This window comes from Pholcus phalangioides, unplaced genomic scaffold, assembly GCF_987345545.1.
Source record: "Pholcus phalangioides strain wild (caught in Gottingen) unplaced genomic scaffold, Ppha-v1.0 ptg000014l_1, whole genome shotgun sequence".
Lineage (NCBI taxonomy): Eukaryota > Metazoa > Arthropoda > Arachnida > Araneae > Pholcidae > Pholcus > Pholcus phalangioides.
In genome coordinates this window covers 2,161,739-2,174,660 of record NW_028301607.1, presented here as the reverse complement: position 1 = coordinate 2,174,660, position 12,922 = coordinate 2,161,739, and the positions used below count along the sequence as shown (strand labels likewise).

Genomic DNA, 12,922 nt, shown 5'->3' with positions numbered 1-12,922 from the left:
AGCCCAAACACTTTTAAGAATCCCTAATTTCATATATTATATGGGGAGGGAAATTCAGCATCGGAAAAGGTATAAGTAAAAGAATTACTGAGAATCAACGTTGATTGAAGGAATGATTTTAGAATTACAGTACTAAAAGAAATATTGAGCTATTTCCAAAGTATTTCAGATTTAGGCCCTAGCGAGGGGGGGTCCGATTCCCCCACGAAATATGAGAAAATTACCGAAGAAAGGGGAAAATGGCCCTATGTCAAAAAAAAATCTATTGTTTTATCACTTTAGTTCCCCTTTCCGCCTAATAAATGCAAGTGGTTCCCCCTTCGAACGGAATTTCTGGCCACGGGCCTGATTCAGATATAATCGTGGAAAGAAATAATTTCAGAATCATTGAACATAATGATTTTTTTGTAATTAATTTGAAGGAAAAAAAAAACCTGTTTAATAAAACAGTTTCATAATCACTTCTAGAAATGAAAACGATTTCATGATTATACAGTGGAACTTCGGTTAGCGAGCAATTCGCATTACGAGCACAAATTTTGCGCTTTGTTTATTTATTGTTACGTTTTCACAACTAAGCTAATGATTTTTCGTTTTCGTGCACACGCGTACTGTGGAATTGTAGGTAATATTCTCCCCTACAGTGTCCGGCCAGTGTGCCTCACTGGAAAAATTGAGTGGGACTATTATACGAAATTAGATATCGCATTGTGATCGCGCGTATGTGCCCTTGTTTTATATATAAATTCTGCTTGGCCAGGAGTTGACCGTAGACGAACTGATATACCTCCATTGCATGCAACAGCAAGGGCTTATATTGAAGGTATCTTTTCCTGAGGGAGAGATAGAAGAAATTTCACATCTGTCTAATGTTATTAGACAGATGTGTAAACTGTGGGAATCTGTGCAAAATTCTGTAGAAAAGTACCAATGAAATAGAAGCACAGTAAAGCAGGCAATAAATCTGTCCAACGACAATGCAATTTCCCATCTCCGAGAAATCCTAAAAAGGAGGCAAAAAGCAATTGTCATTGGATACGTTCTTTTTACAATCACAAAAAAAGAATAAGAATGCAAACAACAGTCAGTCCGTAAATCGTCCAACACGAGATAGTCCTCTTCTCTCTCGTTGTTTAGAGCAGCGGTTCTCAACCGGTGCTCCACGGAGCCCTTGGGGCTCCTTGTGCACTCTCCAGGGGCTCCGCGGCCACTCTAGAAAAATAAAAAAAAACATTAAAATTTAAAAAAAAATTATAAATATTTTTAAATAGTAAAAATAAATTAGTAGTTTTAATGAATAATTAAAAATTGGCCTACGGGGCTCCGCCATAGAATTTTTTTACTAAAAAGGGCTCCGCGAGTCAAAAAAGGTTGAGAACCGCTGGTTTAGAGTAAGTTAATTTGTATATACACTATATCGTATCGCATTTTTGCAGATATATATACTGTACATATTTTTTGTATGTACAGTATACAGTCAAACCTCGTTAGTGCGTCACCCGGTTAACAAGTCACTCCGCTTACCGGGTCACTTTTTGGAAGTCCCAATTGTCTTCAGGCAGGAATCGGCACATTTATGGCTTACTCCGTTTAACGAGTCACTCCGCTTACTAAGTCATACTTTTGCTCTCCCAAGAGTGACTCATTAACGAGGTTTGACTGTATTTCACTTGAAAGCTCTAATTCTTCACCTCTCTTTCTGTGTGTGGCCCCCTTCAGCACTTGTCGTGGTTCCCCTTTCCATTTGTGGCCCCCCTTTTAGAGTATCCCAGGGCCACAAGGCATCAGGTTGCGAACTACTGCAGTATTATATAACATGCAAAGAAAAATCATTTCACTGTGGAACTTTTGCTGTCACCTATCGAATAAAACTGTTATAATTTTCCGATTGAAATTAATGACCGGCTTTTGAACAGCGTAATAAAAAAAATATTGTATCATATTAATAGTATTTTAAAAAACAAAAATATACATAAAATTATCGAATTTACTAAAGAAAATTTATCAGTTGATATTTGATAATCTAGTATGATAAAGAATTAACTTTATCTACGAATAAGATTAAAGAGAACGTCTCACATAACCATGGACGGCCCTACTTTGCCATTGTACTAATGTTATTTTACTTTACAAAAACATCAACCGTTAAAATTTTGAAGCAAATTCGACAATTTATAAAATATTATTGTTTAGAAAGAAAAATATTTTATTACACTGTATTATATTATTTATTCAATATATTTCACCAATCGGAAACCTTTTACCAATGTCAATTGAAAAATTATATTAGTTTTATTCGGTAAGTGGCAGCAGATATTTCAGATCAATGATTTAGATTTATATTAACATGTTAAATTGCAGTGGTTCTTAACATGGTGCCATATGGCCCTCTAGCATCTCTGGGATATTCTGGGGGAAGCACAGGTGAAAATCAGATTAAGGGGAACCACGTCAAGTCATAGGCGGAGATTGACTTGGAAGTCTGGGGGGGACAAGGTCATTATTGCTGGGGGAGCACGATGATGATGATGTCATTTCATATATACATTAGATCATTCGACTCGACCTTTGACGCTGGGGAGTGCAATGCCCCCCCCCCGTATCTCCGCCCATGCGTCAAGTGCTGAAGAGGGCCCTCAGACAGAGAGAGATGATAGATTTCAAGTGAATTGTGTGTGTGAAAATGTTAATACCCTCTGAATCCAGCACAGCGTGGAACCAGGACCATCTAAATCCGCGGACCCATATTGGTACGGCCCTCATATCCATACGGCACATGATGAGATCTGGTACTACAATTTCTGGATGTAATTAATATGTAAGCTATTACTTCTCTCCAGCCACATACTGGGGACCCCAGAACACTATCAGTGCCGTCTTAATACGTGGGTCCACCCTGGAACGGACCGGGGGCCTCAAGTTTGAAAGGGGTGTTCATGATAACGATATTTGATCAAAATTTTTGAGAGCTTCAATATGTGAATAACATATTAGACAGGCATTTATATCCAAGTACGGGGCCTTAGCAAAATTACTGTATCCAAGTGGGGGAAGCCGATGGGTCTCTTCAGACGACCCTGCACTTCTCCTGAGGACCCATGATGTTGAGACGCCCTCCCAGCAAGAAGGAAGTTCACTGATTTCTAGCCCAGGATGGGCGCGGGCCAGCGCCCAACTCTAGCCCAGTGTTTCCAAAAGTGGACAATATCGTCTCCTGGTGCGTGATGGAATTGTCCAGGGGGCGATAGAAGCTATGTGTATAACATAGGATCCTATAGGTGCACTTGAGTTGAGGGCAATGAGAAAAAAAAGTTTCTCTGAAGAAGGGGGCGACGGAATAAAAAGTTTGGAAAACTGTGCTCTAGCCCATAGTGTACAACCCCTTTCTCAGCTTTGATCTATTATCTGCACGTATAAGGAACATGGCGGGTATCATTCACCTTGAGGGACCCTAAACATAAGTTTTTTGCATCCAAAGAAAAATGATAATCCAGGTCTATATGGTGTGTTACATATTCAGGTTTTGTGTGAATTATTTTTTTCTAATTTTTTTTTTTTTTGACAGATCTGACAGCCCCACAAGAGGTCCTTGTCAAGAAACTCACTTCAGATTCACTCATCCTCACATGGGCGTTACCAAACGTCCCACAAGACAATCCCATGAAGTTGTTCAGCTTCGTGTTGTCAATCGCGCCTTTGACCGTCTGGGGTAGTGGTGAGTATGAGATTCTGATACGCTAAATTTTACTACATTTTCAATGTGCTCGTGAATGTTAGTGATTTACTAACAGTCGAACATTCAACGAACTAACAACGAAAATTCACTAACAGTTCGTCACTGAATGATTAAGAAAATGCGTAAACGAGTGACTGAATGAGCTGGTGAATAAGTGAGTGAGTAGCTTTGTGAGTAACAATATGAATGGCTGAGTGAGTAAGTGAATGAGTGACTTGTCTGTAGATATTCCTAACAGTGAATTGCCATGTCAGTGAATTTTCCTTTTGGTGAATTGCATAGTAGTGAATTGTTGTCTGCGAATCTTTTGCATATGAAGATACAAATATTCATGTCCTACAGTGTTGTAATCTTTTTTTATATTTGTAAAAGGTCGAGAGAAAGAGCACTCTCTCCCACCCACCATAACATCAAAAGAAATAAAGGGTCTTCATGAAGGCACAAAATATAGCGTGGTCCTATCTGCAGTCTACGGCGATCCAAGTCACAGGCGGAGTAGGAACAGCCTTGTCATAGTTCCAGCTCCAAAGTTCACAGTGTCAGTGCCCTCGACATTGCAGCAAGATATACCAGTTGGAGATGATGGGATACCATCTGGAGAACCTCGTAAGATCATGCCTTCGATTGATTCATAGAGAATTCCTAGTGATTTTAATGCAATTTGATATTTCTGAACAATTTCGTAACTGGTTAATTCATATTCATTACAGCTTGTAACTGCAGTGATGCTGGATCGTATGCTTGCGTCAGGCGGCCTGGATTCATAGAATGCACCTGTTTACCCGGACACACAGGTAAATGGTGCGAGGAATGTGCTCCGGGCAACTTCCTCGTCGGGAAAGAGTGCAAGGTCTGCCCTTGCACTAACACAACATCATCTGCAGAGTGTGTTATAGGTAAGAAAACACACATGCCTTTTTTCATTCTAGCTCAGCCGATCATTTATGCATGTATGAGTATATAGGCTATGCAATCATTTTTGACTAAGATGGGTTTTTTTTTTCAAAGACGCCTCTGGTAAAGTGAGCTGCACAGAGTGTCTACCTGGTCATCGTGGTAGCCTTTGTACATCCTGTAGTGCAGGATATCATTGGAACGAAGATAAGTGCACGCCACTTGATTGTCTGAGCTCTAGTCTATGTGCCGAACAGAGAGATGCACCAGGATGCGAAGAGTGCAATTTCATAGAGGACCGCTTCCCTTCACCTGCACAGAGGAGCAATGCTGGTTAGTTCTTGGCACAATTAACTTTCACCATAAGGCTTTGTAAACTGGTGTTCAAAATTAAGAGAATTTTCACTTTTTTTTCGATTATCTCTGGAAAATCCGAACAAGTATTAATAAAATTTGATACACATATAGAGAAGTTGATACAACACAAACAATATAGGCATACAACAGTTATTGTACACATGCATGGTCGTACGCAAGATGCATCAGTAACAAATGGTCTAACACAGAGCATACAATATTGAACAATAAAAAAAGAGTTAATAGTGGTTATGGTCCCCTCTTTCTGTTATGTAGGCCACAATGTGAATTCGTACTGAAAATTCAGCTGTTTTGGTCTCTGTGGCAGTCAGCCCCACTCCTCCAGTAACACTGTTTTCAGCTTGGGATGGTTCTGGGAGGAGGCATGACGAGCTACAATTGCTCCCTCCAAGAACGTTCCGATATGCTTGATAGGGTTTAAGACGGGAGATATGGCTGGCCACTCCATCTGGAAAATATCTTCTTTCCAGAAATTTGTCAATCATATTAACCCAATGTGAACGCATGTTGTTGTCCATTAAAATGAAATCAGTGCCAACTGCACCCCAGAAAAGGTGAACACAAGGCTCCAATATTTCATACCTATACCTGACAGCAGTCACAGATCCTCTGGTATAGACATGGTGGGGACACTGAAAAAGCATACACAACACTAGATATGCACGCTCACACTTCGGGCACAACTCACTCAGTAACATTCATTAGAACATTCAATTGTTCCCTAAATCAACCCCTAAACAGCCGAATTTCCAGTATGAATTTTCACGTTTATTGTTTATAATAGTAAGAGGGGATGTGTATATAGTAAGAGACCATACCCCCATTAAATCATTTTTTTGTTTGATAGCATACATTCTGTGTTAGGCCGTTTGGCACTGATGTGTCTCACTCACGACCAGGCACGTGTACAATAACGATTGTATGACTATTTTGTTTGCATTATATGAACAAAATTTCATTAAAATTTGTCCAGAAGTTTTCAGAGATAATCTATCAAGTGATAATTCTCTTAATTTTAAACACTGATGTTCATTAATGCATGAATTTTAATTGTATGTCTCCTTTCTTGTTTCCAGATCGAGCGATAGCGGATGGGACCCTTCCACTCATTGCTGTTGTAGTGACCCTAGGGGTCCTCTTGCTTGTTGCTGCGATGGCGACTTGCTATAGGTATTGGGCTTACAGGAGACATCAGCCCAGGGTACCATTCTGGAGTATCGAGCTTCAAGACGACAAATCAGATCTTCGCGGCCATTGCCAATATCAGCATCTGGATGCAGCTACAAACAGGGCGGTGATGGCCGGTCCTCACCAAAATAGTGTTGTTGGAAGAGGACTAGTCACAGAGGGAGGACATTTAACGAATGAAGCGTTAACGCGAACTTACAATACAATCAACATTTAGTAGCGAATATTTTCTCTTCTTTTTTCATAATTTTGAAAGATGTCTCTTTATAACGGGACAACATTCACTCATTGCCAATAGTCTATATCACAACAGTATTTGTTCACATTGTGTTTTGTGTGACATCCTTCATTTTGAAATTATTCAAATTTATCACATAGTGGCAGCATTATTTCTATATATGAACAGGGTTTCCCCATAAGTTCATAAAAATTTAAAGAATTGATGTATTTGAATGTGGTCTGCGGAAAAGTTATTCTCGCAAAGGGGGATTAAAAAAAAAAAAAAAAAATTAGTTCAAATTTTTGGGAATAGATGGCGTTGCACAAAAGTAAACCACTGGAAATGATAAATCAAATCCAAATCGGAGTCCTATAAAATGCAGGGTGCATGTACAACAGCTCATTTCTGAATTTTCTTGATACTGGCACCAGGGCTGGAACTAGAGGAGGCAGTGTGTGTGTGTGGGGGCAGTTGCCCTAGGCAGCAAAATTTAGGGGACTGCCCTTTTAGCTGGGAACAAAGGACACTGTTATAAAATTATCTAATTTTAAGTTGTGTGGGTGGCAAAAATCCTAGTTACAGCCCTGACTGTTGCTTATATGTTCTCATTTTGATGTTTTACCTCAGCCATGAATCGCTGGCGGCAAAGCTTTTCGAACGTTTTGAACACTGGAGAGATTGGAGAAAGGTTTAGGTTCAATCACTTTTCCCACACTTTCATTCAGCACACTCTATCAACAAATATTTGAACTAATTTTTCCCCTTTTGTGAGACAAACTTTTTGCAAATCACATTCGTGAATATACCAATTCTCCTCCCGTTTTTTATGAATTTTTAAACTATTCACAAATTTATGGGGTGCCCTGCATATCATGTTGAATTATTCAGTCACAGCCTCTAATGTCCTATATGTGGAATTTGGAAAATTTGTAAAGTTTCTCTCAGCGGCCCCTTGAAAGTTATTTCAACAACAAAAATGCCATCAACTGGTTTAAAACAATGTCCTCAAAATGGGTGGTGATGAAACGGGTAGAAGCTGATAAAATATGGGATTTTTATGGGTTGGTGTAGCGAAGATGACAATGGGAATTTTTTTTCAGAGGAGGGGAGGGGAGGGTGATGAGACAATTAAGTTTGGAAGTCTGGTTTTAGGGAACCTTATGAGCATTTGTGACTAATAAACTGTCACAGAGAGTTAGTTATACAAAGCCTTCCCTACAGGACCGTAGTGTGGCGGCTTCTCAAGACCCTAAGGCAGACTTTTCATGGGGGCCCTGAAAGTTATTATTAGTATGCGAAGTAAGTGTACATTTTCATGGGGCCCCACATTCGGCTGAGCTCTAGTTGCCTCAGCCTAGTTATGGATAGCCCCCTAGTGACACCGCGTGGTAAGATGCTCGTCTTCCACTATGAAGGCTACCATCAAGGACCATGGGTCTGAATCCAGGCATAGAACGTTAGAAGCAAAATCTTTACCTACCGAACCTGGGGCGACCACAGATGGATGGAACCTTCATTTCCCACCCAACTCCTCTGATTGGATATTGCTGTATGGCGATATATGACCGGAGTTGGTGTGCGGTAAAGCAGCCTAGTTATGGATCTGCTACCCAATCAAAAGGGTCTCAGCTACTAGTGAAAGATTAAAAAAAAATCATTCAACATTACATTTAGTTCTATCCATTAGGAAAACGGATGTCAGCAACCTACTAAACACATATCACATACTTGTAGAGTACATGAACTGCCACTACATATGCATGTATTTGCGTAGGCGTAAACTTATATTCAGTCCATGCCCCCCCCCCCTCCCATTTGTCACATCTCCGTAGTAACCTATGGAAATATATTGCTTGAGGGCCCCCAGCAATTTTCAGCTCTCCCAATATTTCCAATACCTTTACGCCCAAGTTATTTAATTCCCGTGAGATCATTTGCAGGACAGAATTGCCTAAACTGCTACTAGACGTAAATTGTATTGGCACTTCTTTATGTTCTTGCAAGTACAAAACATTGACTTCACTGTACGCAAAATTTGTACCTTCAAAAAATTCTGTGTGGTTAAAAATTCACTAGTATGCCAACAAAAATTTAATGAACAAAGCCTTTTCACACTAACCTTTTCCTTTTTATTATGCATCTTCAAAATTGTGTAGTCATTTTCCAGACACCCTGTATTTCCACATTCCTGAGGTATGGAATAAGCATAAGAAGTACTCTATACTATTGAGAGAAGTGTGAACACCATCGATAGATTAGCTCTATGCCATAAGTTTTATGTAGCATATTGCGCCAAGAGCTATAAAACCAGCAGTTATAGGTGACAATGTGATTGAACCCACTTGGGGATTGGTGATTCTTACCAAAAAGTATAAGAGAAATGCCTTAAAGTTCACCAATGCTCACAAGGTTCTCTCCAGTGCAATAGTAGGATACAACTCTACAATCATGTTTACGTCAGGGGTTCTTAACCAGCAAGATATTTTGAGATATATACAGGGTGTTTGTAATTAAAGTTCCCGTACCCTGAGTATTTTTTCTTAAAAACTGCTTATCTAAATACAGCAAATTTTTTAGGATATCTTAATGAGAACCATTGGAGAAAGATTTATGAAATAAAAAAGTTCAATTTTTGACCACCGGGTGAAATAGTAGCGCATTTTATTACATTTTAAATTTTCCGTATACTGACACTGCTCACACCGATGTAGCACCCATTCTGGTGAAGTATTCCATTGAAACCTCATGTATATATATAGTCTATAGCAGTGATTCCCAACGTGGGCGTTAACAAGAGTGGCAAGTTCCAGGGGGGGCGGGGCGGTAGAAGCTACGGGTATAACATAGGATCCTATGGGTTAGATTGCATTGGGGGGCGATGGGACAAAAAAGGTTGGGAAACTATGGTCTACAGGATGGATAGAATAGAATCTTCCATTCCATATAGTTGTTAGATGATCTATGAGAAAAATAAAAATTCAATAAAAAGCGCCACTTTTTCACCTGAAAGTCGAAAATTGATTTCCCCTCCCATAAATCTCTTTCATCGTCTCATTAAGATACAATAAAAATTTGGCTGTATTCAGATAAGCAGTTTTTGATAAAAACTACTCCGAGTACGGGAACTTTAATAATAATCACTCTGTATATTAACAAATATTTCAAGTTTGGATAAGAAAACAATGGATAATAATATAGACATTCTGTAAAGGGGGAAGCCCTCATTTTATTGGCAGGGGAGTGAGGAATTAATCCATGGGCTTCATTTGATTGGTACAAGGAACTGTACCAATAAAATGAAATCTGTGTACTCCATCTTATTGACATTAAGGGTCAGTGGGATACTAAAAGTTAAAGGCCTACAGTTTACATTGAGAAGGTAAGTTCAGATTTTTAATGTCTTCAAAACTTGCATCCAAATGGGTATTACATTATGAGGATTACCATTATTAATGGATTTGAAGTATTTGAATACTCTAAACCTTTCTTGTGTTTAATAATGAAAACAGTTTTTCCCAACTTGAATTATTTTGACAATAACGATAGCGCCATTTGGATAGTTTTCTTTCCTGGTAATAGGCTTTGACTGATACATTAATGATAAAAATTTGATTAATTTCGTACAAAAAAATATTCAATCATCAATATCATTGCAACATTTAGTAACTGTCAAAATCATGTGTGCATTTCACTCTTTTTTTTTCACACATTCGCCCAAAAGCTGTCTTGCCTGTAAATATGCGAATAAAAAGATTAGCACTTGCTATGAAGCTATGCAATGTTTTTCCCCTGCTGCAACTGTGTCAAATGAACGCTTTTTCTTTGCGAAAAAAAACAGCACTATTTTTCTGTGTTAGTGTTATTATAAGTGCACTTTAAGTGTTTTATATGTAAAAGGTATTTGCGTGTATCGTCCATGTAAAATGTGTAATGTCTATCACAAAATGTCTTTGTTCCCCATCTCTTCATATTTATTTTGTAATGCTGCTTAATGTATACACTTGATATTAGAATGCTGTAAATACCGCGTATATGTTTTGTACTAAGCAATGTGCTGTGAAAGTGATGTGTCATCGTGTGGAAAGTTTGGCAAAGTGTTATTATTTTTGTAATAATATGATAATATATAAATATATGTATGTATACACAATTAATGTAAAATTTTAGCACATCAAAAATATAAATATAATATAATTATTAAAACTATTATACAGGTGCTCTCTACGATAATTGACGATATCCTGATAGTCCTATGTCATGAACAATTGAATTCACACAAAACACCCTGATAGTACTGATACTTTAATCTGATATTGACACTAATATCCTTTACATGATTTCTATGCTATTGAAATATTTGCTATTAAGTACCAGAGTGGGTCAACTCTCCAACATATTCTTTCATCATTCAAAGTTACATAGTGGCTGTTCAAAAAGTTCCGGGACTACCTCTATAAAAATATTGAATTTGGCATTTACATGGCGATATCATTTTAATGGTTCCGGAGCTATCTCACCAGCCTCACCCTCTCTCTCTATATATATATATATAGACTGCATGTTGTATAAAATTCGTACAATTCCTTGAACACAATATTTTTTGGACTGAACAGTCGTCACATTTTGCTGGATATCCTTCACACAGGGCCAAACTTGAGCAGGTGTGAAGGGTGCAGTCACACCAGGACACTAAATTTTAGGGGCCGTCAATGCTTGATTGCATTTTGAATTTAACTTCTTAAAAAATATATATATTTGAATTCTGTCCACGACAGAGAACCTTTAATATTCAGACATTGAACCCTCTGGAGCTTTCCAGAGCTCCCTCATAAGCCAAGGAAACGGGTTACAGATGGATATTGAGTCCCAGGTGCTTGACTAGAGGGGGTGCTAAATACTTTCTTCAACCATTCATTCAAATTACACAGGAGCGATGCAAAATTCATGCTCTGGTTGAAAGAGTATCTAGTTGCAGTGCCCTGGATAATTGGTTCTCAAGCCCTGATAGCCCTTACTGTGGTACCCTTCATACAGATATTGAAGAGCAGTGCTCTACAATATGTTGTTGATATTTTTTTTGCCCTGTTATCTCAGATTTGGCACTGCCCTTTCTAGAATCCACACTTTTTTTAAGTTTGTCAATAAATTTTTTCACTGTTCCATCTTGAATTTGGTGAACCTCCACAGCATGTGTGGCCGCCCCTGTGGACCAGTGAGATCCAAACTTTTTTACTAGATCGTGCCGTCCTTGATTTCTCACCCCCTCCCCCATCATAATCATCATAGTTATGCTACATGGGATCAATATTTTGCATCATAGAAAACTTTTCGGCTTACACATAGACGATTTTCTTTTTTTCCACACACCCTTCAGTTGAGAGCTACTATTGCCGATGGACGCCCTTTTCGTGGATTTTCTTCAAAAGGGTCATGGTCATTCTTGGCCTACTTTTAACATGCAAATACTTCAGTAGAAAAATCTGAAACACATGCTGCCTTCATTTTCAAAACAGAATTTTGTTGTGGTTCCTTCACTCAGAACTATGATAATAACACTGAAGATGAATGACTGTCTCACAAAAGCTTCAAAATAATTAGCTCCATTAGCCAATATTCGTTATATGATGATGATGCCACTGGCTAAAAGTAAATAAAGAAATCAGTTCCAGAATTTTTTGGATAGACCATGTATGACTGAGTAGATTTGAATACTTGTTGTGGCATGGATGCATTTAGAGTGTCTTGAAAAATCAGCCCAGATTATTCTGTTTTACCCGTTTCTTGGTGTTTTTTAAGGTGTCCATAAACCAAAGCTAACTTGTATCAAATATTTATCTATGTTCATGGCACACTAATGCTCAAAGTTGAGCACCAAAATTCAAAAATGCTTATGCCTATAAATATTTTAATTTTTTTTTGTTGGAGTTTACCAGATCATAGTGAACACACCAAAAGGCACTCTCTGGTGAAATTACAAAGAAAAGAGAACAATCATATATTGAGCCACAAAATATTCAGTGCAGATAGGCCAATATGGAATATGACCACCTATATGCTGAATGCACAGGCAAAACAACTTCAATCCATACCAATATTATTAATGGCTTTCTGTGAGATATTGGGGGGTCCATTTAGACGAAAGACTTGTTCGCGGCTCACCAAGGCTTTGAGAAGGGTCATGGATGTATAATATATTCTGAAATGGGTGGCTATTCCATACAAGTTAGCATTTCAGATGGAATGTAATGCCCGACAACACAAATTGTGTCAACTTTTACATTATCGTCCATAAACATGTCATCAGGTCCAATGACAGAAAGAAATGATGTGAACATATTTGATCATTTTTGTCGCACCACGGTCATTTTCTGCACACGAGGGCTAATTAGACCGGGACCTACAATTTATTGCCGATTCCGAACGGCAGGCTTGTTTTTATACTCATCGAGAGGTTGGTGCGCTAACCCCTCGATGGGGGGAACTCCCTGCGGTAGCAATTTTTTGCT

General features: G+C 38.5%; 1 protein-coding gene across 1 annotated transcript in view; it reads left to right on the top strand.

The window, feature by feature from the left end:
* Positions 1-6,684, top strand: part of LOC149077917 (uncharacterized) — a 59,350-nt gene extending 52,666 nt beyond the window's left edge. Inside the window, exons 2-6 of the mRNA XM_089241517.1 lie at positions 3,566-3,715; positions 4,109-4,342; positions 4,447-4,632; positions 4,745-4,963; positions 6,085-6,684. Coding sequence (XP_089097643.1) covers positions 3,566-3,715; positions 4,109-4,342; positions 4,447-4,632; positions 4,745-4,963; positions 6,085-6,413 — 1,118 coding nt within the window. The 3' untranslated portion in view covers positions 6,414-6,684. The remainder of the gene's footprint in view (positions 1-3,565; positions 3,716-4,108; positions 4,343-4,446; positions 4,633-4,744; positions 4,964-6,084) is intronic.
* The last annotated feature ends 6,238 nt before the right edge of the window (positions 6,685-12,922 follow it).